This window comes from Bubalus bubalis, chromosome 13 (genome assembly GCF_019923935.1).
Source record: "Bubalus bubalis isolate 160015118507 breed Murrah chromosome 13, NDDB_SH_1, whole genome shotgun sequence".
Lineage (NCBI taxonomy): Eukaryota > Metazoa > Chordata > Mammalia > Artiodactyla > Bovidae > Bubalus > Bubalus bubalis.
The window spans coordinates 16157091-16184641 of record NC_059169.1 but is presented as its reverse complement, the minus strand read 5'-3'; the positions used below and the strand labels follow the sequence as shown (position 1 = coordinate 16184641).

General features: G+C 43.8%; 1 protein-coding gene across 6 annotated transcripts in view; it reads right to left on the bottom strand.

Annotated features, from left to right (window-relative positions):
* Positions 1-26094, bottom strand: part of LOC102392665 (ATP-binding cassette sub-family C member 4) — a 428577-nt gene extending 402483 nt beyond the window's left edge. For 3 of the 6 annotated variants that reach the window (XM_045162436.1, XM_045162437.1, XR_006639859.1), the window contains exons 1-8: positions 25511-26091; positions 19032-19142; positions 18362-18482; positions 11516-11740; positions 7765-7854; positions 5274-5437; positions 4022-4147; positions 2435-2684 (exon numbers count right to left, since the gene is read on the bottom strand). In XM_045162436.1, coding sequence (XP_045018371.1) covers positions 2435-2684; positions 4022-4147; positions 5274-5437; positions 7765-7854; positions 11516-11740; positions 18362-18482; positions 19032-19142; positions 25511-25749 — 1326 coding nt within the window. In that variant the 5' untranslated portion in view covers positions 25750-26091. Of the gene's footprint in view, positions 1-2434; positions 2685-4021; positions 4148-5273; positions 5438-7764; positions 7855-11515; positions 11741-18361; positions 18483-19031; positions 19143-25510 lie in introns of all 6 variants that reach the window. The other 3 variants (XM_045162433.1, XM_045162432.1, XM_045162435.1) reach the window with 3 other exon arrangements.
* Positions 26095-27551: the final 1457 nt, after the last annotated feature.

Genomic DNA, 27551 nt, shown 5'->3' with positions numbered 1-27551 from the left:
CCACAGCCTGAGTTCTTTCTCCCCACCACCATCGCCTGTTCTGACACAATTCATCTCTCTCCCAACTCTATTTTCCTCTTGAAACAACATAATTTCAGAATCTCACTCACTATTAGTTATTTCAATAATGCAACTTTTCTTTTGCTGGTTCTTTCCCCAGTCCTCCCCGACATCACTGACCCCACCCCAAGACACTCCCTCCCGATCTCCTTACAGCCCCTCAGAAAGTGTCCACAAGCTTAACACCCCACCCCACCCCCTCTCCACCCACCGCCCCAGTGGCTCACCTGCACCTAAGTCCATGCTCCCCAGGCGGCCTATGCCTGGACGCCCTGAGTACTGACCCCACCCACCCTTCTAGTCCATCTCAAATATTAACCCTTCTGAAACCAGCTCAGCACATCCCCAGCTGGCACTGCCCTCCCTACCTCTGAATCCCCTGAAGAATACTAGGTCACACAGAGGGGAGACACTACATCATTCGTGTGCTTTTACAGTCCCAACTCCAGCTAAGACCTAGCCTTGCACAGTCAGCCCATCAAGGGCTCAGCTAAGGAAGGAACAGACTGCATGGCTCTTCAAACCATCCAACCACTGACTTCATGGCTACAGCCTTACACAGTCTAAGCTGACACAGCAACAAGCAAAAGGTGATGAGACAGGCTGGGACCTGGGACCCTCTACTGGAGTGCTTGCATCTGGACAAACGTCTCCTTGAGCAACAAAATACAAAGAAATCCTAAGGGACTAAACATACCTGCACATATGCAAAGGCAATCATGAACAATAAGGTACAAAAACATCACAAGCTAACTGGCATTTCTGAGCTGCTGGGAGCGAAGCAGGGAACTGTGCACGATCTTGGTACATGACACCTACCAGACAGGGGGCAAACCACATAAGTCACCCCTGTGGCTCAAACCACCAATCCTCCCCTACCCTCACCCCACTTAAGGAACCAGCCCTCTCTTCTCAAAGCATCAACGGGGCATCAGTTTCTTGTTTTCATACTTTGTGCTGCAGCACAAGCCTCAGTGAAGCCTTGCTTGAATTTCTCTTCAGGCCTATTATCAACTTCTATTGATTAAAAAGACTGAGGGCCCTGGAGAGTAACGTATATGTTATATATCTGGTCTAGACAGAATCAAATTCCAGTTTCAGCTTAAGCATGTAACCAAGACATCAATATTCAATCTGTATACATTAGAATAGAAACACCCCAATTTCAAACAAAAATAAAGAAAAGGAAAAATATGCCTTATATGAAGAATTAAATTTATTGAGCACCTGTCCACAAACAATACCTCTGACGTGAACAGATGTCACAGTCTTCCAAGGGTTAAATGAGACCCCATTCAACATATGATCAGCTTGTAAAGGCGCCAGAAGTGCTGGCTGGATTTTTCTCCAAGACTCAGTCTGATGAAAAAGCTGAAGTTAAATGGCCAGTAGAGCCATGAATTGCAGACCCAGAACAGGTTATGCAGGAAAGTTGATACTACCAAAAAGACTAATTTGCTTGTAGCTGGTAATGGAAAACAACCTCAGAGACAGATTGTTACTAGATGTTAAAGTTATTGAAGACTTTAAATGAGTGCTTTGCAATCCTATTGGAATCATCCAAGGCCAGGACCATGGGTCCCCCTTCCTTACTTAGTGAAAAATAGAGTTCTTTGGCTTATGAGGTCATAATAAATCATTCATTTTTACAGAGCTGATTTAATCTTAATTTTAAACAGAAATACTTGAGCACCTACTGTGCGCCAGGCCATTGTGTGACTACTTAGGGACATTTAGTTTATTTACCCCTGAATACTTAGGGACATTTAGTTTAAAAGAGGAGACAATAAGTATGGTCGGAGTTACAAGTTTGAAAGGAAGAGGGCAGCTAGAGACAGGCTTAGACACTAAGTAATATAATGACAGGAATAAAAATGTAGAGTCAGAAATCAACAAGAAAATATCTTTTGGAGGAAAGACTCCATTTTTAAACACAGAGAACTAAGTGAATCTGAGGCCACTCTTCCTGCCCAGGGAACAGGGACTTCTCAGCAAGTTCCTCCTCTCCCGGCCCAGAAAGGAATCGTAGTCACCCCAGGACTGTGCACAGTCACTGCCTAGTCATTCCAGTCAGCACAGCAGATGCATCTGTTTGCTTCTCCTGCCTTTAGACATTTTAATCATCCTGCAGCCATCACTGCATGCAGCCTGTGCTGCTGCTATTTATACTACCGGTCCTAAACAAGCATGGATCTTACAGTACTTTTAACACACTTTACCTAAGAAAAGAGGGAAATACATACATTTTGCAAAGACTGCCAACTTGGCACTGAAAGAGTTAAGTCTCACCTAACTGGCACACAGTGACACCACATAAAAGAGGCATTTTAGGTAAAATCCACCTATAAGTTTAAAAAATTATTTTTCACTAAACCTTGATTCTTTGGATGCTGACGACGGCTTCTGACACCTTCTCGATGGCCATGGGGAAGTAGAGGGTGCTCGAGAACCGCAGAGCCTCGAACAGCGTCACCACCACAAACACCTGGCTGGCTGAGATCAGGTTGTCAAGGAGCTCATTGGCGATGAAGGTGACAAAAATCATGATTTTGCTCACAGTGAAAAATGATGCCAAATTCATGCCTCTAAGGTAGGAACTTTTCAGAATCTTGGAAATTTCCTTACTGTAAAAAGAAAGTAGGACAAAGGTTTTATAAGAAGCATCAGAATACAAGACATGAATTCAGTACCCTGTGTAAGTGGCCCCTTTCTAGAGAATGGACACAGATTAAGATAAACCATCCTTCACATCATGGAGACATTAGCATAGTGCACACTCAGGGGTCTGGCCGACACCAGGACCACACACTTCATCCCCACTTCACTCTTTCAAGTAAGAGGCTTTCTGTCACAATTTCAAACAATTTTGGGTCAATCTGACGGAGTCTCAACATTCATTCAACAAACTTTCATAATCACAAGCCTGCGCCAGGCTCCTCACAGAAAGACACAGCTTGTCCCCTCCAGGCGCTCATGAACTTATGGGCGAAGAGACCTAGCAACCACAAAATTAGGAGACAGTAGACAGAGATGGTCATCACAGCCCCCAAGGGAGCCCAGAGCTGGAATATGTAACTCGGAGCAGTGGAGTAAAGGCAAGTCACACACACATGGACCATGAAGATGAGCTGGAGTCAGGCTTGGAGGCCAGAGTAGAAGGAAGATGGGCTCTGCAAAGGTGCAAAGTGAGAGGTGACAAGGTGGGGTCAGAGAAATGCTCATCAGATATTTAAATGAACGATGGAAAAATAGTCTAAAAACATGAAGCAGAACAAAAGGGACAGTATTTTCATAGCTCCATTAGAATTGAATAATAGTGATTCATGAGCTTTCATGGTGGTAAAGAATCCACTTCCAATGTAGGAGACACGGGTTCAATCCCTGGGTCTGTAAGATCCTCTGGAGGAGGAAATGGCAACCCACTCCAGTATTCTTGCCTAGGAAGTCCCATGGCCAGAGAAGCCTGAAGCTACAGTCCATGGGGTCACAAGGAGTCAGATCCGACTGAGCGACTAAGCACAGCAACAATGAACAATAGTGATTCATACAGTTCAGCTCAATACAAGTATACCAAGTCTCTATAATCTTCCTGGTTATCAGCCATCACCATAAATTACAATTTTAGTTTGAATGTCATTGTCTCAAATACTATGTTAAAAGCATTGCTTATTGGGATTTGAGGTATTAAGAACTACTTAGAATTTAATTTCTATATAAGTAAGAAGCATATATATATTTTTTTCCTTTGAAAAGATGGCAAATGAAAGAGCAGGGTAAATGATATCTCCACTATTCTTAACCCTCCTGCAACATGTAGGGGATGCAGTGAATAGTTAGTATTTAAGTTCACCTTAATGTGAATCTGAACTTAAATACTTCTTTGGTAAGACATCTAAAGTATCCAATGGAATAGGAAATAAAGCATGAAAATATGGAGTGATATCTATATATATAAACTTACCTTCTCAGTCTGGTAATAAGGTCTATAAATGACTTTTCCCAAGCATTCATTTTTATTGTTCCGATGCCAGTTATGACTTCACTCATGGTCCTGATCCTCTTGTCTGTGAGAGCAGCAGTCTTACTCCTGAGGGGACAGACGTGAGATGAGCCTTAGTGACCACAGCTCAACTTTCCTCAGTAGCAGCAGCAGGAGTGGGCATGGGGGCGGGGCTAGGAATAAAATTATTCTCTACAGCCCTTTTGCACTTAGAACACAAGCAGGTCCTACTCAAAGTACAAATGGAGAAAAAGGCTTCAACTAGGAAGTCAACCATTCAGTCCATTTCAAGAAGTAACTTGGAGAATGTGCAGCATCGGCTAAGAAAAATCTGAAATGTGTCAGATACAAACCATCTGCTCAAAGAGGTCACAGTCAGGTAGGGAGACAGAAAGACACCCAGGAAGACAGAGTCTGTGCTGTAATAAAATAGGAGAGAAGCTCTGGGGAGCAGAAAAGATGGGGCTGTTAATTCCACCAGGAAAGGAGAACAAGAAGAGCTTCAGAGACCTGGTAGCACTGGAACAGGGCCTCAAAGGATAGAGAGCATCTATCTCTCCAGCAAAGACAGGAAAGGAAATTCCAAATAAAGAAAGACACCAAGCACAGAACTGCACACACACACAACAAACACAACTCAGTGATCTTCAAACAGCACAATATCTCCATCACCTGACAACCACCCACCTCCAACCCTCTGGGACCTGCTTCAGTCTAACTCAGCACTAGAAGGCTCTTCACCACCAGCCACTTTTCCATCACATGTGCTGCTGTGACTGTGGGGCTTCATGAAGACACAATGGAGATCAGCCTGGCCCTGGGGGTGCTTATAACTTAATGGAAACATGAATAAATACCTGAAAGGCCCCAACACAAGCATAACAAAAATATATGCAGTGAGAAATGGGGCTACAAGATTATTATTATTTACCAATACTTAAATAAGTCAGACATGGGTAAATTCTGATGAAGAACACTCTACTTTTTAGACACAGTGCCAAGAGGACCCAGTGACTGCCTTCCCTGTTCCTGTTTCAGGATCAGCCTTCATTTTAAGGCTGGAGCCTCCACTGGCTAAGCCTGTAGGGTCTACAACTCACACAAAGAAGAGACTAGAGAAGGCATTTGTCTTGTTTTTGAACAAAAACATCAAGCAGACTATAGATGTTACCAATTACGTATTATCAATTTTTAAAAGAAGTGTTTCTCTTACCGGAGTGATGAAAACAACTTCCCAAAGCAGCTTTGCAAAAGCAGAAGAATAATGAGAACCGCCATCCCGGCAAGACATGATATTCCTATTTCCATCCAGAGCAGGCCAGTCACTGCGACAGCCTGCAGTGGCCCCACCCACAGATAGTGCAAGAACACTGTTACCTTAAAAGAGAAAAACAAAGCCTTCTTCAGTTCGGTTCAGTTCAGTTGCTCAGTCCCGTCCGACTCTTTGTGACACCATGAACCGCACCACACCAGGCCTCCCTGTAAATTACTAACTCTCGGAGTTTACCCAAACTCATGTCCATTAAGTCGGTGAGCCATCCAACCATCTTATCCTCTGTCCTCCCCTTCTCTTCCTGCCTTCAATCTTTCCCAGCATCAGGGTCTTTTCAAATGAGTAAGCTCTTCACATCAGGTTGCCAAAGTATTGGTGTTTCAGCTTCAACATCAGTCCTTCCAATGAACACCCAAGACTGATCTCCTTTAGGATGGACTGGTTGGACCTCCTTGCAGTGCAAGGGACTCTCAAGAGTCTTCTCCAACACCACAGTTCAAAAGCATCAATTCTTTGGCACTCAGCTTTCTTTATAGTCCAATTCTCACATCCATACATGACCACTGGAAAAACCATAGCCTTGACTAGACAGACCTTTGTTGACAAAGTAATGTCTCTGCTTTTTAATCTGCTTTCTAGGTTGGACATAACTTTCCTTCCAAGGAGTGTCTTTTAATTTTATGGCTCCAATCACCATCTGCAGTGATTTTGGATCCCAGAAAAATAAAATCAGCCACTGTATTTGCCATGAAGTGATGGGACTGGATACCATGATCTTAGTTTTCTGAATGTTGAGCTTTAAGCCAACATTTTCACTCTCCTCTTTCACTTTCATCAAGAGGCTCTTTAGTTCTTCTTCACTTTCTGCCATAAGGGTGGTGTCATCTACATATCTGAGGTTATTAATATTTCTCCTGGCAATCTTGATTCCAGCTTGTGCTTCTTCCAGCCCAGCATTTCTCATGATGTAATCTGCATATAAGTTAAATAAGTAGGGTGACAATATACAGCCTTGACGTACTCCTTTTCCTATTTGGAACCAGTCTGTTGTTCCATGTCCAGTTCTAACTGTTGCTTCCTGACCTGCATACAGGTTTCTCAATAAGCATGTCATGTGGTCTGGTATTCACATCTCTTTCAGAATTTTCTACAGTTTCTTGTGATCTACACAGTCAAAGGCTTAGGCATAGTCAATAGAGTAAAAATAGATGTTTTTCTGGAACTCTCTTGCTTTTTCGATGATCCAGCAGATGTTGGCAATTTGATCTCTGGTCCTATGCCTTTTCTAAAACCAGCTTGAACATCTGGAATTTCACAGTTCATGTATTGCTGAGGCCTGGCTTGGAGAATTTTGAGCATTACTTTACTAGCATGTGACATGAGTGCAATTGTGCAGTAGTTTGAGCATTCTTTAGCATAGCCTCTCTTTGGGATGGTATAAAAGCCATTAAGGACAGAGTATAGAGACAATATTCTCTGAAGGAACAAGCAGAAACCTAAATAGAAATGACCTCACTGGGTTTTAAACCTGCTAAAGCAGAAATCCAAGTGTCCACCTCAGATGACACTGTTTCAGGCAGCACAGGGCTGACTTCAGGGATGTCCCAGGAAAATCAGACCAGCAGCAATGAAGGAAGATGTGGATTTTGACCACAACACAGATGAGCTCAGGGCTTCTCCAAATGCTCTCCATCCCAGAGTTTAGCCCCCATCTCCCCTGGGCTCCCCAGCATCCCAGGAAAGCCTGTATTATGGTACCTACTGCTCTCTGCAGTAATTACTTGTGTATTTACCTCCCTGATAGACTGTGGCTTCTATAGGGCAGAAACTAAGCTTTATTCATCCCTGAAAGTGAGTAGAGGCCTTACTTCATGTTTTATGAATGAATACTGGAAAAAGAAGTGTCTACTATAACACAGATCTGACCAACAGCTATGATGTTCCGGGTCATGTGATCTATGCTTAAGGTCATTGGAAAAAGAGTGTGTGGGGACAGCAGAGAGGAGGTTGTGTCTGGGGACCACCCACTTGAAGGCTCCCTATGCAGCAGGCACTGAACAGGGTGCAGGGGAAAGAACAATCCCTGACCATCAGGCCTTCATCACCTAGAGGAGGAGGAAGACAGTTCAGCAACACCTACACCATGTGCCAAGAAGGGCCCCTCCAGAAGGACCCCTTAGGACACTAACCAAGCTGGGCAAGAACAGTGCTGCCATTTATTATCAGAAAAACAAAACTCTCACTTATGAAACAATATATATAATTACATCGAATTTGTACACAGAGAAGTGAAAGTTGGATAAATAGAACCTTTGTCTTACATCCTCAACAGAACCCTGGCTGACACCAAACCCTGGCACCTGGCATCCCAATAAGCTGAACCCAGTGAGAAAAACAGGAAACGGAAGAGGATCCCTCAGGGGCAGCTCACCTGGTCAAACCTGTTCACATCGTTGGACAGCAGGTTGACTATCTGGCCTGTGGTGGTCTTCCCCATGGCTGAGCTACTCAGGCGAAGGGCCTGAAATGAGAGAGGGAGACAGAGATCCGGATTCCTAAGGTGACACCAAGTCATCTTAGAACATAACACAATGGAGCATGTGTTCCAGGGGTCTTGAGTGGTGTCAGCAGGAGCAGGATGACCCCTGACAGCAGGGCTCTAGGGACCCTTCTTCAGCCTCTAACTCCTCAGTGTGGCGGCAGCCCCAACCACAAGGACAGCAAAGGGAGGAGCAGAAGGTAAAAGAAAAATCCACCCCCTGTTTCAGTGAACTTGCACCTGTCTGAAGGTTAAAGGGTATAGGTTTAGACTTAGGAGCCAACTAAGTAATTTTTAGCCAAATTGGATGAGACTGGAGAGGTTGCCTTAGGAAAGAAATTCAGAGACTAGGATTCAATCATTCATTCTGTGGGTAACAATATTTAAACACTTTGGGCTTAGTTTCTTCATTCTGAAATGAGCAAGTATGATGTTCAAAACACTGTTCCTGTGAGGAAACTGTGGTCTTGATGCCAGTCTGCTGATTTTACAAAATACACAACCTGTGTTGCTCATTCCCTTTATTTAGTAAGATAAATGCCCTAGAGATCTGAGGAAGCTGAAAAGATACCAGGAGCTGCTTCAACAGACCACCAACTAGAGCCACTGATCCAAACAAAATGTTATACTTCATAAGAAACTTTTTCTTTACTCCTCAAGTGAAGAAGAAAACAATGATCAAGTGAGAAGGTAAAATGATATAACCACAATGGAAGAGAATACGGAAGTTCCTCAAAAATTAAACATGACATTAGCATACAATACAGCAATTACACTACTAAGGGTACACTCAAGAAAACTAAAAACACAGCCTTGAACAGACAATTTGTACGCTCATATTCACAGCAGCAATGTTCACAATAGCTAAAAGGTGGAAACAACTGTCCATTGACAGATGAGCAAACACACAGAATGTTGCATAGGCCTACAGTGGAAGATTATTGAGCCTTAAAAAGGAATTAAATTCTAACACGTGCCACAATATGGATGAACCTTGAAGACATCATGCTACAGAACATAAGCCTCACATAAAATGACAAACGCTGTATGATTCCACTTACATGAAGTACTAAAGTACTCAAATTCACAGAGATAAGAAGTAGAATGGTGCTGGGTGTGGGGAGAGGGGTTGGGGAGTTAGTGTTTAATGGATGCAGAGGTTCAGTTTGGGAAAAAGAAAAAGTTCCAGAGATGATAATGGTGATGGCTGCACAACAATGTGAGTGTGCCTAATGTCACTAGATGCTGTACTTAAAGGGAGTGAAAACGGTCAACTTTACACTGGGAGTATTTTACCACCACCACCACCACAACAAAAACAATGATCAAAAGCCAAAGGTAATTTTACCAAAGCTGTGGAAATGGCAAGTCATTTTTATATACGATACCTCCTTCACAATCATTCAAAATTCAGCTGCAAAGAGCACAAAATGCTGAATGGGCCATTTTAGGAGTGGAATATGTGCAGCCTTAGAGACCGCCTGGAGACCTGCCCCAGCCTGGAATCCATGGTCAGAACAAACTATGGCTACAGGCTTAGCAGCCACTCCATTTCTAATACCCAATCTGATTCCTCCCCAGGACCAGGGATCAGGAGGTGGGGCCTGAGCATGAACCATGGAAGTTCAGAGGGGCCTTTCAGAGCTGCTCGGCAACACCAGCTGTGCCCTACAGAATCAGCCCACCTGTAACCTGAAAAGAAGTGTCTTGTTTCTGCACCCCAGCAGGACTCTAGATGCAAGGCTGTGCGTGAGGAAATTTGTCTTTTCCAGGTTTCTGGAATTTCAAGTTATGTCTATGTTATAATCCCCATAAGTCCTGACTTCATATAGGGCCAACATTTAGGTAAAATCAAGGCAGTAAATGAACTTCTTGGGAGATATTTACCTTCACATAAGCCAATGTGCCAGGTCAGATCACATTTCCCAAAGGCAAGATTCCAGTGTGGTGGGAAGAGGAAGAAACACAGGTAGACAATGGCTCACCTGTGCAGCAGAGTGAGCTTTGAGTAAACCATCACCTTACCCCTAACTTAAGCTTTCACAACACGGTTCAGGTAAAATTTCGCAACTATTATGAGAGTTAAGTATGATCTGGAAAGACAAACATTTAGCCAATTTGTGGGGAAATCTGAGTATCCATCTCCTAAATGGTTAAAGACGCAACAGAATAACAAAGATGATGATAAATGACAGTAAAGACCTCTGACTGCAGTTTGCGGGCACAGTTGCAATTTCCACATCACCCAGAAGGAAAGCAGCTCAGATGCTGTTGTCAGACAAGACAGTGAGATGCCAGGTCCCCAGTTTCACACAATCCTGAAAAGTACAACACTCTGCTCAAGGAAAAATGAGAAGACATCTCACTTCCTGCTGAAAAAAGTATTCTGAAGAAGCAGAAGCTCTAGATAAGCAGCAGCCAGGTAAAGAAGCAATATTTTCAATTTAAGCTGCTTGGTTTTGTCTTTCAATGAGGAGTTTATTTATTAATAAAAACTGCATATGTTTAAGGTTACAACATGATACTTGGGTATAAATACACACTGGGAAATGGTTACTGTAGTAAAACCACTTAAAGTATCCACTACCTAATATAGTTATCCTATTTAACATGTGTGGTGAGAACATTTAAGATCTACTCTCTTTGAAAATTTCAAGGATACAATACAGTCAAATAAAGATTTTTTTTAAAACAGTCTAAGGCAAAGACATATCCAGGATCAAGTTTATACAGAGCCCTTCAGCTCTTGACACTGATATATCTGTGGCAATACCTTTGTAAAGATACCTGAAAGCTTCACTCTTTTTATACTAGTTTAGACAAGGGTAAACTATGGACTAATTTCATGGCATTCCTCAATACAAAATCACTAAACACATTAAATCAGTTCTTATTAAAACTGCTACAATGCATACTAAAAATAAAAGGAAATATTGTATTAAAATAATTTAAATGAAGAGCAACAAATTATCTCTAGAATTCATAAAACAATGTAAAATTTCAAGTTTCATCTCAAGTATCCTATTTTCTTTCATACAATTAACAAAAATTATCTATAAAATATAAGGAGTGAGTCTATATGTAGCATGAATTCTCTTTATATTTTTCCCTAGCAAACATAATTATATTGAATATAATTAGATGGGTCTTTTAAAATTAGAATCAGTCCCTTTATCAAATACATTCTCTGCTCTTAGATATAGTTTGATAGATCCAATCTCTGAAGCTCACTTTTAAATACAAATTTGATGTACCTGAAGGTATTAATGAATGACAACAAAAAATTTCCATAAACAGCACTATGGGATTTGGGCATGAAGACATTGAAAATCAACTTGATACTTTTCATACTTATTCTTGAATATTAATTTAATATTTTACAGTACAAATTTAGTGGTTATTATGTGACAGCCTATGGCTAAAAATTGCCAAGGACAGTCCACACGATCTCAAAAGAAAACTTTTCATTATTTATTGGTAAAGTTTGCTTCAGCAACAACAAACTTGGCTTGATGCAAAAGCAAACTTCTCTAGGAAGGTGTAAACAATCCCAGTTACAAAATTTGTAATTTACAGAGAACTTTCCCCAAATGTTCCTGATCCCTCAAGAGAGGAACACACCGTGGTACCTAGTGACACTCACCTTGCGGTAGGTCATATGGCACACGGCTACTCTCAGCCTCATCCCCACGCGCTGCATGCGGTAGAAGCACAAGTGGTGCAGAACGGCCCACATGAGCACGCAGGCGCTCAGCGCTGCCGCGTAGCCGTAGGCTTCGTGCAAAGCGGCAGAATCATTGGGATCATAGTTTTCAACATAACTAATCATTTTCCCCAAAAATATGGGTTGAACTACCCTGGTGCCTTCCTAAAAGAAAAGAAAAAAGTCTTAATTAGAAATGTCAGTTTTTCTTTACACAAGATTTACTTTTATCATTAGCATGTTTAAAATACATTTTGACAAAACGCTACATTCGTGACTAATTTAAAAGAAAAATATGCAGATTTATTATCTCCTATAAGACAAGCAGGCAACAGTTTAACCTTAAGGCAAAATTTTTCCATTCAAACATAGTAAAGCCTTAGTACATTGTGCTTAGCACAGCGTGGATACTCAACAAATATCACAAACAGGCTCAATACCAACTGAGCCTTAAGATGAATAAAGAAAAAGGTGGCAGAAGCAGAGGAAGAAATCTGCTTCCACAGGAACAAGCCTGCTGGCAGCCTGCCCCTGTCCCCCATACTCTCAATGTCCCAGCCCAATAGAAAGTCAATGTGGTTCACATATGGGAGACACGCTTTCATCACCTTCTTCATGAATCCTTATGAACTGAGACACTGGCACAAACACATCCACTGTTTTCTACCCCAAACTCCACACATAGATCCACGGAATGGAAACCAGCTTTGGCTGGAGTACCACAAAGAAACCAGGTTTGGCAGCTCTGCAGGCTCTTAGCTCCAGAGAGCACTGCCTCAATGTCTCTACCCTCTAGAAGTTGGAATGTTCCTTGGAGTAAAAAATTAAACATGGTGGAGGAATAAAATAAGGGAAAGGGGATCAGGGGCAAAAAAAAAAAATCTATAAAATTTTTAAAAATAAATAAATCACAGGATTATAATATACAATATAGAAAATTTATTCAATAATATTGGAATAACTTTGCATGGTGACAGTTGGTAACTAAACTTATCATGTACTGTATAAAATATTAAATCACTAATGATGTATACCAGAAACTAATATAACATTGTAAGCCAATCATACTTCAATTTAAAAAATTCTTTTAACTTTATATTAAAAACTTACATATGCTTAGAAAAAGAAAAGAAGGTGGATATAAAACCCTAATTTAAAACTCAAGGTCATCACTGTGGGTATTACCAACACCTAATGGCTAATGCGATGCTCTCAGGAACCAGCAGGGCACACACAGCAGGTCTGCTCAGCAGGTCCCTGTCCACTCTGCTCAAGGCCCCCTCCTCCTCTCCTGCTGTGTGGTCCTCAGTGGTTGCTCTCAAGCCGCAGTATCTCTGCCACCAGCAGCCACTCCTCAGACTCCTGGATTGAGCAAAGTGAAGGACACATGGAAGAAAGGGTTGGGGAATAAATGCAAAGACCGCTCAGCTCTCGGGGAACCAGCCGTGAGTAGAGGCACAAAGTCCACTTTGGGACGCAGAGGATTCTGTTTACTTCCTGCCCATCAGCTGAGCTCCAAAGGGAAGATTTACACAAACATGTGCTTCCCCACAGCCTCCACCTGGACCAGAGACCATCAGCAAAAGTGGACTCAGACAAAGAACAAGTGTCCGGACAAGGCCGGGCCACATCTAAGGATCCTGGGAAGAGGACATAACTCCCAGCCACTCCTCCCCTCTGAGGATAGAGGACTGGGTGAACCCACTCCAGCTCTCTGAGGTCACCCCACTTATACACCAGCAGGTAAAGACCTCACCTCTCAGAGAGAAGCCCTTATGACCTAGGGAGGTGGTCTCTGTGTCTCTGGCCCAGGCAGAAACTTCAGGTTCCTCCTCTCCACCCTGAGAGCCCTGGGCCTGCGGAAACCTGTCCTCCCCACCTGCAGTCCCTATGGAGGTGCACACAGGGGCCAGAGTGCTGGGAACTCTCTGCCTGTTTTGTTCTAATCAGCATTGACCTGCGAGGGCCCCCCAGCCTGGTACCTGTTTCTCCAAGTGGTAGAGATACTCCTCAGTTCTCATAGGACAGAGGTTTTCATATTTCAGAATCCTAAGAGCCTCACCCTGGACTGGCATCACCGTGCTTTTTCCCACTGGTGCTGCCAGGAGTACCTGGGAGGCCCTGCTTGTGCTGTGGGTGGAAGAGCACACTGCTTAGGATCATGGATGATCCATGGGGTGTTCTGTGCAGCCAAGGAATTGAAAGAGGGCTGGAGGTCACCAAGGAAACACGTTTGTGTTTTAGAAAATCCTGGGCTGAGTTTAGATCTTTCATTATCAAAAATATAAAGACCAATAAGCAGTACAGATAGATCACAACATGGAAATTTGCTTCATAAAATCAATTTAAGTAACTAGTACTGCTACTGCTACTAGTACTAGTAGTACTACCACACAGGTGAGCCCCTACATTCAAGGTCCTCTACTCCCACATCTCCGCCATGACCACCCAGTGACCAACCTCCTGAAAGGGCCCAGGGCTCTACCAGTTGCACCTTATGCAGCCCCAGGCCTGGCCTTCCTGGATCCCCAGCAGGAAGTATTACTGGGTCTGGAAAACTTTGAAATCAACACTCCCAGCACCACAGTGGGGCAAATTCCCTCTCAGGAAGAACCTCAGATTCTGCAGCCTCTCCCTCTATGTCTGCTTCTCCCATGAACTGCCACAGCCAAGACCCAGGACTCATATTAGGACGGGATCCATTTGAGGCTTACAATCGCACCTAAGGAACCAACAGCCCAGGACAGCAAGAAAACCCGCATGGGCTATGCTTTGAGACCCACTTGCCTTCAAGCCTCTTTATCATCTGGTATCAAAGAGAAACTAGAGAACCAGTGACAGCAGAGAAAGATCTGCTCCAGGATATGATCCAACATTAAACCCGGAGGCCACTCATCCAACCAGGCACCTGGCATTAGTCACAAGTACACACCAAGGCCCCAGGGTTTCCAGACAAGCAGAATTCATGAGAACTCACCCAGGACAGAAACCTGCATAGAGGGTGCATGAGTTCTCCACAATTCACAGTGAAGCTGGAGCTCCTCCCCACAGGGGCTCTGGCCTGGCTGACCTGGCCCATGGGGAGGGGGCAGCCCAGGGAAGGGAGTGATCTTGGGAGCTCTGGCAGCTCCAGCCCAGACACAGGACCCCGGGTTCTGTTCCACAGGAAGGGGATGATCCTTTCCTAGGAAAGCATTTATCATATGTGACCTGGGAAAGTCAACAATTACTTGCTGAGCAACTGTCAAATGTCTTATGTTATTCTGGGCTCCAGTCCAAATTTGAGTGAGTAATAGTCGTTCAGTTGTGTTTGACTCTTTGGGACCCCATGGACTGGACACTGCCAGGCTCCTCTGTTCATAGAATTCTTCAGGAAAGAATACTGGAGTGGGTTGCCATTTTCTTCTCCAGGGTATCTTCCTGATGCAGGGATCAAACAAGGGTCTCCTGCACTGCAGGCTTATTCTTCTGAGCACCAGGAAGTTCAGTTCAGTTCAGTCACTCAGTCATGTCAGACTCTTTGTGACCCCATGGACTGCACCATTCTGGGCCTCCCTTTCCATCACCAACTCCCGGAGTTTACTCAAACTAATGTCCATTGAATCCGTAATGTCATCCAGCCATCTCATCTGCTGTCATCCCCATCTCCTCCCACCTTCAATCTTTCCCAGCATCAGGGTCTTTTCCAATGACTCAGTTCTTCAAATCAGGTGCACAAAGGATTGGAGTTTCAGCTTTAGCATCAGTTCCAATGAATATTCAAGACTGATTTCCTTTAGGGTGGACTGGTTGCATCTCCTTGCAGTCCAAAGGACTCTCAAGAGTCTTCTCCAACACCACAGTTCAAAAGTATCAATTCTTTGGTGCTCAGCTTTCTTGATAGTCCAACTGTCTCATCCATACATGACTACTGGAAAAACCATAGCTTTGACTAGACGGACCTTTGTTGCCAAAGTAATGTCTCTGCTTTTTTATATGCTGTCTAGGTTGGTCATAACTGTTTTTCCAAGGAGCAAGCATCTTTTAATTTCATGACTGCAGTCACCATCTGCAGTGATTTTGGCTCATGTACTATTGAAGCATGGCTTGGAGAATTTTGAGCATTATTTTACTAGCATGTGAGATGAGTGCAATTGTGTGGCAGTTTGAGCATTCTTTGGTTTTGCTTCTCTTTGGGATTGGAATGAAAACTGACCTTTTCCAGTCCTGTGGCCACTGCTGAGTTTTCCAAATTTGCTTGCATATTGAGTGCAGCACTTTCAAAGCATCATCTTTCAGGTTTTGAAATAGCTCAACTGGAATTCCACCACCTCCACTAGCTTTGTTCATAGTGATGCTTCCTAAGGCCCACTTGACTTCACCTTCCAGGATGTCTGGCTCTAGGTGAGTGATCACACCACTGTGATTATCTGGGTCATGAAGATCTGTTTTGTATAGTTCTTCTATGTATCCTTGCAACCTCTTCTTAATATCTTCTGCTTCTGTTAGGTCCATACCATTTCTGTCCTTTATTGTGCCCATCTTTGTAGGAAATGTTCCGCTGGTATCTCTGATTTTCTTGACGAGATCTCTAGTCTTTCCCATTCTATTGCTTTCATCTCTTTCTTTGCATTGATCACTGAGGAACGCTTTCTTATCTTTCCTTGCTATTCTTCGGAACTCTGCATTCAAATGGGTATATCTTTCCTTTTCTCCTTTGCCTTTAGCTTCTCTTCTCTTCTCTTCACAACTATTTGTAAGCCTCCTCAGACAACCATTTTGCCTTCTTACATTTCTTTTTCTTGAGGATGGTCTTGGTCCCTGCCTCTTGTACAGTGTCACAAACCCCCATCCATAGTTCCTCAGGCACTCTGTCTATCAGTTCTAGTCCCTTGAATCTATTTCTCATGTCTACTGTATAATCATAAGGGATCTGATTTAAGTCATACCTGAATGGTTTAGTGGTTTTCCCTACTTTCTTCAATTTAAGACTGAATTTGGCAATAAGGACTTCATGATTTGAGCCACAGTCAGCTCCTGGTCTTCTTTTGCTGACGGTATACAGCTTCTCCATCTTTAGTAGCAGAGAATATAATCAATTTGATTTCATATGGACCATCTGGTGGTATCCATGTGTAGAGTCTTCTCTTGTGTTGTTGGAAGAGGGTGTCTGCTATGACCAGTGTGTTCTCTTGGCAAAACTCTATTAGCCTTTGCCCTGCTTCATTCTGTATTCCAAGGCCAAATTTTCCTGTTACCCCAGGTACTCTTGACTTCCTATTTTTGCATTCCAGTCCCCTATAATGAAAAGGACATCTTTTTTGAGTGTTAGTTCTAGAAGGTCTTGTAGGTCTTCATAGAACCATTTAACTTCAGCTTCTTTGGCATTACTGGTCGGGGCATAGGCTTGGATTACTGTGATATTCAATGGTTTGCCTGGGAAACAAACAGAGATCATTCTGTCATTTTTGAGATTGCACCCAAGTACTGCATTTCGGGATCTTTTGTTGACTGTGATGGCTACTCCATTTCTTCTAACGGATTCCTGCCCACAGTAGTAGATATAATGGTCATCTGAGTTAAGTTCACCCATTCCAGTCCATTTGAGTTTGCTGATTCCTAAAATGTCGATGTTCACTCTTGCCATCTCCTGTTTGACCACTTCCAATTTTCCTTGATTCATGGACCTAACATTCCAAGTTCCTATGCAATATTGTTCTTTATAGCATCGTACTTTACTTCCATCATGAGTCACATCCACAACTGGGTGCTGTTTTTGCTTTGGCTCCGTCTCTTCATTCTTTCTGGAGTTATTTCTCCACCAATCTCCAGTAGCATATTGGGCACCTACTGACCTGAGGAGTTCATCTTTCAGTGTCCTATCTTTTTCCCTTTTCATACTTTTAATGGGGTTCTCAATGCAAGAATACTGAAGTGGTTTGCCATTCCCTTCTCCAGTGGACCACGTTTTGCCAGAACTCTCCTCCAGGGAAGCCTACTATTAAGAGACATTTCTAAGTATAAAGACAGGTCAACTTAAAAGTATCCTCAGTACATGTTTCACTTTATCTTACAATCTACAGACAATACATTAGAATATGTAATGAATCCATACACCTTGTCCAAAGGAATACCCAAGACAGAAGTAGCAATAAAATTATAAATGACAGTCATCAATCAGGTGAAATAATTTAGATGAAGCTTGTCTCTCTCAAAGAGATGGACTGGGCAAGTGGTCAAGAGGGAAATACAATGTGCTTTTAATTTTGTATGATAAATAATGTTCAGTTCCATGTTGTTGAACATAGGTCTGCTGTTGCCACATAAATCCTATACTTCAAATTACTGTCCAAATGCTTTACTAAAACTCTGCTTCTGGCCTTTGTTTTGGAATCTGTTACGTTTGTTGCCATCTCCTGATGGCTGTTCTCTGAAGTTTACTTCCTCCAAACCACAGGACACATATTCCCTGAGGTTGTAAGATCCTCTTTTGGTCAAGGATCACTCAATATTTATATTGAGCACCAAAAACATCCTAACATGGCATAAAATATCTTTCCAGTGCTGCTATCCTTCCATTACACCATGTTTTAATCAGTTAAGAGAAAAATAGTAATCTCCAGAGGTCAAGCCCTTTACGAATCTGTCTATTCTAAAGATAAATACAACTGCTGATCTACATCATGATTCCTAGATGAGATTTACCCTCAGACCTTAAATCCCTGCCCTCTCCCCGCCTCAGTCCATCCATCTCAGGACTGACCCACATATACTCAAAATCAATGCACTGTATGGAAAAGCTTTTACCTCAAGACATGTTAACATTCCCAAAACTAAGTAGGATTTCCCATAACACTTTATGATCGCTTTCATTAAAGAAGGCTCCCGTGCATCTTTCTGGGCTCTCAACACTTCCTGATCCCAGTACCTGCGAAGAGAGGCAAAGCACAGTGAGGAACAGCCCTGCCGCAGGAAAACAGGGGAGGGACAGAGCAGAGACAAGCCTTCACTACAGGGCTCTCTGTGGCTCCCCATAGATGCTGGCTAACTGCTCGCAGGGCTCCCGAAAGATGAGCAGTGCAGACACTGAAGCACCAGGAAAAGCACCAGACCAGGTCTTCAGAGAAACGTCCCAGATTCTACAAACAAGTTCCTGCTAAGCTTTGCTGAATTCACAGGTCATGAGCAGCCCGGAAGGACAGACACTGTCCTCCAGGGACCCCACCTCTGGGGACAGAGCTAGGTCTCCAGGGCCATGGCTGTGGGCTCCCTCCACATCCACTCACACAGGGAACACAGGCTCCCCCAACCTCCAAAGTGGGCTGAGCCCAGGGTCAGCATGAAGGGCTGAGGCTTCAGTGTCAGGGAAAGAGGCTCAGAAGACCCTAGAGGAAGGCAAAGGCCCCTCCCCACAAGCCTTTAGCCCCATGGAGAAATTCTCACTCTTCTAACCGTACTCCCTGATGCCTGTGCTCACCCTTGCAGCTCTTCTCCAAGGTGCTGGGAGCGATCTTCTGGAAGCACCGGGTACATGTCATCTTTTTCCAGTTTCCGTTTGTGACCAATTTTAAACAAGGGGTTTAGCCACCTGTTAAACATTAAAAGGAGAGTGACATATATTCAAATTGCATTTCTTTAATTAGAATCCTACGTTCATGGACATTGTTTAAAAAAAAAGTCTATATTTTAACTATACAAAGATATAGGGAGAAAATTAGACATATGCTTCAGATCAGATCACATCAGATCAGTCGCTCAGTCGTGTCTGACTCTTTGCGACCCCATGAATCGCAGCACGCCAGGCCTCCCTGTCCATCACCAACTCCCAGAGTTCACTCAGACTCACGTCCATCGAGTCAGTGATGCCATCAAGCCATCTTATCCTCTGTCGTCCCCTTCTCCTCTTGCTCCCAATCCCTCCCAGCATCAGAGTCTTTTCCAATGAGTCAACTCTTCGCATGAGGTGGCCAAAGTACTGGAGTTTCAGCTTTAGCATCATTCCTTCCAAAGAAATCCCAGGGATGATCTCCTTCAGAATGGACTGGTTGCATCTCCTTGCAGTCCAAGGGACTCTCAAGAGTCTTCTCCAACACCACAGTTCAAAAGCATCAATTCTTTGGCACTCAGCCTTCTTCAAAGTCGAACTCTCACATCCATACATGACCACAGGAAAACACATATATCAGGGTGTCGATAAGTCACTCTGGCTTACACAGAATATAACTGAACTAAAATACCCTGTTTGTGGTCTACTGAACATACATTGTACATCTACTTTAATTATTAAGAAAAATACATTTAGAAATCAAAATAATGTTACCTTGGTTCAGGAGCACAGAATAGAGCTGAATGGCCTTTGTGGATAAGGCTATAGATAGGTTCCTGTACTACAAAGCACTTAAATTTTCTGAACTGTCAGACTCAAGGATTTTGCTGTTGTTTTTTGGTGGCTAAGTCGTGTCTGACTGGTTTTGTGACCCCATGGACTGCAGCCCTCCAAGCTCCTCTGTCCATGGGATTTCCCAGTCAAGGATACTGGAATGGGTTGCCATTTCATTCTCCAGGGGATCTTCTTGGCTCAGGGATCGAACCTGTGTCTCCTGCACTGGCAGATGGATTCTTTACCACTGAGCCACCAGGGAAGACCACCAGACTCAAGAATGCCTCAGTCACATTCACATAAGATGCAACCTTGTGGTCTCAAGACCTCCTTAGTTCAGCTAATAACACAAAGGAAAATTTACAGGGAATCACGTTACAATACACCGCCCTGAGTCCAACAGGCTCTGGACCCTGACCTCCTTACAGCCCTGTCAGAGTCCCCTCACATGAGCCTCTTTCTGACCCCGACCATCTGAAGATGTCCTAAAGATAAGCAACATCTTTCCAAATAAAATGAATACATTGATTTTTCTTATAGTCCTCCCTATAATTGAGGCAGAAATTGCTAGACAGTGTAAGATTTTTTAAATTTCAATTTTTAATTCCTTTTTTAATGTCAAATTTTCTCTTCTCAAGTAAGCATCTCACTCTTTGCTCCAATTTCCAGGCATTCAGAGGAATCCCTTCCTGGTCTGGAAGGTCATAAAACATTCAGACCCAGGACAAGACAATTATTAACTGCTGTCCAGTTTATCAAGAGAAACCTCCAAGAAGCCCATTAACACTTAAAACATACATTTGGTCCCTAAATAATGGTCTGGGATCTTGAGAAAGGGTCAAGGGATGGCGTTGCAATGTCTAGAGAAACTGAGAAACTGGGGTTCCAAGAAAGCCATAAAATCAACAAACTGGACATTGTGATATTTACATTAAGTCATGAATCAACCAAAAATGTACAGATCAATCTAGAAAAGATATAAAACTGCTATTATCCTCACCTTTTGGGGTCCTTTCACCCCCTCTTAGAGTCTATGCTGAGGACTTTGTATCTCTATGTTCTAAAATAAAACTTTGCCTCTGTGTTTGCGAGTTCCCCGGAATTCATTCTTAGGCTCTGTGAACAGAACTCAGGTTTCACGTTTCATTATCACTTCCTGGCCGATTAATTTCTTTTCAAATGTAACACAAGACTTTCATAAGGGCTGAAATTTTACTGACTGTGGGGTCTGCCACCTTCAGCCTCAGTTGCGGAATAAATACTGATGTGCTGCAATTCATGGGGTTGCAAAGAGTCGGACACGACTGAGCGACTGAACTGAACTGATACTTTCAGGAACTCCACTAACAGTGGAGAACATCACCAAACTACAGTTCAACCCCTTCATGCCCAGGCTTCTGCTCAGGGACATCAATTACCCTCATTGCCACCCCATCCCAGCAAAGGGGTATGTGTTAGTCAAATCCCTATTTGCTTTGGACCCAACCAATATTTCCAATGAGCCCTCCACCTCCAGACATGACTAACTCTAGATACAGGCCATGCACAAGGGCTCTGGGAACAGGATCATACCAGACCTGAGGGGGTCTGGTCTGTGGAGGCAATATGCTGGATGGAAGGGCGCCAGCATCAGTCTAAACATGACTCAAGAAAACCCAAACACAGTTGAGCCCCTGAGGGTCCTCGAGGCCCCTGGGGGCAAGGACCACCCACATTGGGTCATTAACTGTCTCCAAGAAAACTCTACTAGTGGCTACTGGGCTATAAGAGGTACACACCCCAATCTAGGTCACATTCAGATTTTAATTACACTCACCCCACCTCCCATCTAAATGGAGCCATTCATCTAGTCAGGAGGGAGCTGGACTAGACTGGTAATGGAAGGAGTTGTCGCCCCTGTAGCATCCTTGGTGAGCCTAGCACGAGAAGCAATTTATAAAGCCAAAGCTACTAAAAACAAAAACAAAAGCAAAAAGGGCACTGGAACATTGGCCTGGGCAACTAAAGAACCCAGCTGTAACTTTAGAAATATGAAATCTTCACTGGGCCGCTGGTCCATATGACACTCAACCACTGCATAGTTCCTGATTACCTGCTGGCTGATCAAGGAGGAATTCATGCCCTTGCAGCTATTTCTTGTTGTTTCTATGTTAATGTGAGTGGTCAAATAGAAGACAGTGTAACCTGACTGGTAGAGAAGACTGCTAGCAGACAGAGAAGGATGAATATCATATAATATTGCTTATATGTGGAATGTACATAAAGGCTATAAATGAACTCTTTAAAAAATAGACTGAGAGTCCCAGAAGTAGGGGGGGGAAAAAAGCTATGGTTAACCAGGGGGTGAGAGGAGGGACAAATTGGGGCACTGGGATTGACATACACACACTGTAATATATAAAACAGATAACTAAGAAGGACCTACTGCATAGCACAGAGAACTCTATTCTATACTTTGTAATGGCCTACATAGGAAAAGAATCTAAAAAAGAGTGTGTATATGTACATGTATAACAGATTCACTTTGCTGTAGAGCATAAACTAACACAACATTGTAAATCAACTGTACTCCAATAAAAATTCAAAGAGAAAGTCACTTGATCAAATACTCAGAATAAGAAGGGCCCTGACTGAACAAATCTGGGACAGTATCAAAAGGGTAATCTCAGCTTCCTGGGCTTCTGCCATTCTTAGGACCCCTTACAATTATTCTCCTCCTGCTTTTTGGTCTGTGTATCCCCAACTGCCTCATTAGTTTTATCTGGTCTTTATCTGGGTGTGAGAATTGGGACTTCAGCCAGGTGACAATCATATTTATTTTAGCTATCCATTCCAGTATTCTTGCCTGGAGAATCCCATGGAGAGAAGAGCCTGGCAGGCTACAGTCCGTGGGGTCACGAAGAGTTGGATATGACTGAGTGACTAACTCTTTCACTTTCACTTCCTGCTTCTGTCTTAGCCTCAGGCTCAAAAGAGGAAGTTATAGAGAAAAATAAAAACTGGTTAGAACTAACTAACCTCAAAATTGGAGGAGGAAATGGCAACCCACTGCAGTACTCTTGCCTGGGGATTTCCACGGACAGAGAACCTAGAGGGCTACATTCCACGGCATTGCAAAGAGTTGGCCACAACTGTGCAACTACCTTCCACTTTCAGGCCCCAAATGGTAAAAACCCTAACCTCCCCTAGGCCTTGAGCCTCATTTATGCATTCGCTGTAATATATTAGTGTGCTAAATGGCATACTCACCCGTGCCATGACAGTTGACAATAGTCATGACAACAAACCACACAAGGACTAAAAATGAGTGTTTCCTCAGTTTCAGGTCCAAACCACATCCTTGTTCTCAGATAAGTCATGAATATTACTCCCTCTCTTGATTCAATTTGCTTGCTTTTACCTTGACCCAAATTGGGTTGAGAGCTTGATTTGTGAACTAAGCTCTCGCTTCTCCATTCTTTGGTCATTGAATAAAACTTGTGCTGTTCCAGTCTCACCATCAATTTAGTTATTGGCTGTGGGAATCTGAGTGGAAAAGCAACCTCTTCAGCCAAGAAAAGGGGTCTTAGCCTGGGCTAGGAGCCCAGCACAAGGTGGGAGACCAATTTGGTGACATCAGTTACATATACAAGGAACACCGTCTTCAGAGCCAGACTGCTTGACTTGGGATCCTGCTCCATTACTTACTGGCTGTGTGGCGGTAAGCAACTTACTCAACCTCTCTGCTTCAGTGCCTTCAAGTATAAAATAAGCAGTAATAGTGCCTTTCCCTCCAGCAGGAAAACTGGAAATGGGTGCCTACCGAAATCAATGAAAAGTCCTCACCTTCCCATTTCCAGGCACACACACTTTGAAACTTCACAAACAGAAGGTGTTTGGAAAGTTCCTTGCCCTGCGTGAAGTTAAGGAGAATTTTTTTCTACTTTATTATTATTTACAGTAACCATACCCATATTCCTTCTTCTAGGCCCCTCTTTCCTTTAGGGCCACCAAATGGCCAAAAGATGAAGCTACACACACTAAATACACCACCATCAAAACAAGCATAGGAGCTCCCAATCCCTGGAGATCCCCCAGGGTGTCCCATAAAGGAAGGAAATACTAGAAATTTGGGAAATATAAATGGGTTAGGGTCCAGAAATAAAACAACTAGTAATCATCCAAATATGATTAAAGCCCAAAGGTTTAGGACCACATAGTCAGTGGCCCCAGTTACCACATGCAACACTTTAGTTAAGAGCTTCAACTCTCTGAGCTGTTTTTTTCATCTGTGTGTTTCCTCTGGGCTCAAGGACCCTTCAGTGGTTTCAGAACCAAATGATTCCTGGGCAGGACCACCTGCATCAAGACCATGCACTGCTTCTCCGAAGTCTAGAGATTGGAAAAGACCTCACAGGCTTCAGGGACCCTATCCCCAGAGTGATCCCCAAAGGTGGAAGTGGAGATATCCACACTAAGGAAAGGGGCTGATCAAATAAATCCTCCAGTCCTGACTGTGTGTCCCAGGCAAAAGCAAAACGTGTTCAAGATTAGTGTTCCTAATCATTAAATAAAAACCTTTCATTTTTTTACCCACGTGAAATTTGCCACAACTAGGAACCAGGTTATACAGTGAGAGCCACACAGGGAGAAAGGGAGAGGGAAAGAAATACATGGTCATAGACATGGGGGCAGAGGGAACCCAGTGGAGCTGGAACACACGGTCACACAGGGCATGTGGGAAAAGGTGGGGACATTACTGAAAGAAGAAAGAAGGTGGAGCACTGAAGAACTGATGCCTTTGAACTGTGGTGCTGGAGAAGACTTCTGAGAGTCCCTTGGACTACAAGGAGATCAAACCAGTCAATCTTAAAGGAAATCAACCCTGAATATTCTTTGGAAGGACTGATGCTGAAACTGAAACTGCAGTATTTTGGTCATCTGATGCAAACAGATGACTCACTGGAAAAGGGCCTGATGCTGGGAAAGATTAAGGGCAAGAGAAGAGAATGTCAGAGGATATGGATGACATCATGGATGCAATGGACATGAACTTGGGCAAACTCTGGAGACGGTGAGGGACAGAGACCAGCAGCGCTGCCATCCACGGGGTTGCAAAGAGTCGGACAAGACTGAACGACTGAACAACAACGGTCCAGGGCACTAATTAGATAAAGGAAGCTGTTCATAAGCTGCTTGCTTGGGGCTGAGGACAGGGGTAGGGGGTGGGGGTGTGACGCTTCAATTCAGAAGTGGGAATTCCTGAGCAGTTCAGGAGAAGCCAGTAAGAGTAGACGCAGGGTGTTCAGGGCATTTTTCCACTGGGCTGTGATTCCCCCTGGGCAGCCTTCCCTCTTCCTGCTCTCTGGCTCTGGAGGGGCTGCCGGCAGCAAGGCAAAGAGACCCTGTACCTCCGCCACCAAGTCACGGGGTTCCCTCCCCACCCCTGCTCCCCACTTCCTTGCCCAGTCGTGCTCCGCCTTCCCAGGGTGCAGAGGGGAACAAGCCAGGGTTGGGAGGCTCCACACTCCTTTCCGAAAGGCGCGGGCAGCGGAGGGTGCCATGACTGCCGCGTATCACAGCCGGGGGGCGCTCACCAGAAGAACAGGCGCGAGCAGAGGTTCGCTTTCTGCAGCGGGTTGGACTTCATCTTCGGGTTCAGCGGCAGCATCGTGCCGGCTGCTGCGGGCGTGGAGAGGCGCAGCGCTGCTCTGACCTCGGTGAGGCTCCCGCTGCTCCTGGAGGTGACCACGTGGATGCTGAAGATCAGTCTGCCTTCGGGGTCTGCTGGGCGGGCCCGGAGAACCACAGGCTTCTGGGGGTGGAGCACCCACATCCCGCCCGGTCTCCGCCTCCCGCAACTACACAACCTCCGGTGGGGGTCGCCTGCAGGTCACCGGCTCTGCCCTGCTGTCACGGCTCTGGGAGAAGTAGGGCCGTGTGTGGGGACGCAGGACCAAGAGGCAGTCAGGCCAAAGCTTCCAGGAGCTTCATGCAAGTGGGAGGCAAGGCCACCCGGCTCTTCGATGGAGAAAGGTAGGCGGACCAGACAGCACGAACAAACCAGCTCCAAGAATTCCACCTGGCTGCAAACTCCACTGAAACTCCTGTACTGAGCCCAGGCACTCCCCCAGAAGGCAAAGAGGGGAGGCTCAGGCTCTGCCCTCCTCTGCTGCTCCGAAGCTCCCCATGGGCTGCAGGGAAGGCCTGGAGAAAGCTGGCAGAAGGCATGAACAGCCCACATGAGATGTCTTGTGGCATCTCACACGTTACATTGTGAGAGAACCTCTGTGAGCTTTTCGCTGCCCTCTTAGATTGAGAAAGGGGACTCTGTGGGGAGAGAAACTGCCTCCTAATTTCTTTCATCATGTGTTCAGAACCTAGATAAGTTACAGTGACATATGTCACAAAATACATATGCACATTTCTGGGGACCTTACCTCACTTTCAACTCTAACAATTCCCTGTTCAAGAAAGTATTATCCCTATTGTACAGATAAGAAAGATGAGGCTCAAGGACAGCACTTGTCCAAGGTCTTGGACCCAAGTTTGGGGTTCAACATGGTTGTCTCACTGGTAGATGGACAGTGTGTATGAAAAGTGCCTAGAATACGCTGTGTGAATGAATGAATGACTGCAGGACTGAATGAACACAATCTTGGGCTCCAACTCTTAAGTGTTTAATTACCAGCTCAACAGTTTCTCTTCCCTTCTACTCTAAATGAAAAAAGATCAAAATTTATATACCTACAACAAGATCACCGTATTATTCTTTGATAATTTCGCATATACCTTGGCTAAAATTGGTGTTATTAATGACAACTTTTAGCTTCAGTTATGAAAGATGAAAAGGTAAGTTCTAGAAAACTAGTATACAGCAATGTGATAATATTGCTGTGTACTTTTAATTTGCTTAAAGAGTAGTAGTTCTCAACATAAAAAAATAAAAAAAGGAAAATGGCAAAAGTACAAGTGATGGACATGTTGATTGGCTTGGTTGTGATAGCTTACGGTGAATGGTATTGAATTTGTGATCTCCAAAGTAGAAGATTTAGCTTTGGGACCAGGAACCAGGCTTGATCACTCAAGAGTTTTTGTGTAGCAGAGTTTTATTAAACTATGAAAAGGGACAGAGAAATCTTCTGACATAGACCTCAGAATGGGGACAGGGGCAGGGGATGGAGAGTGCCCCCACTAAGTAGTCTTACCAAGGCCTTATATACTTTCACCAGACCCACTCCCACAATATACATTTGAAGATGACAGGATTAGTCAGAAGGTTCTCAAGAAGGAGAAACACGTCCTGGAGCAAGCTACATTGTTATATTGACTACGATAAAGCAATGTAGGAAAAAAGTTTGTCTTTTTCTCCTTGAGAGCCCCAGACCCCTTTCCTCTTCTTGAGGGCTCTGGACCCCTTTCTCCTCCTCGGGGACCCTGGACTTATCAATCTACCTAGGAATTGACTCTCAGTTGTGATGAATATTTCACAATGTATATGTAAATCAAGTCATCAGGTTGAACATCTACATTTATATAATATTTGTCAATTATACCTTAATGCCAGAGGAGAAATTGATTTTAAAGAAACTCTTAATATATTCAAACATTTTTTATGAGTCAAACATATAAGAATGC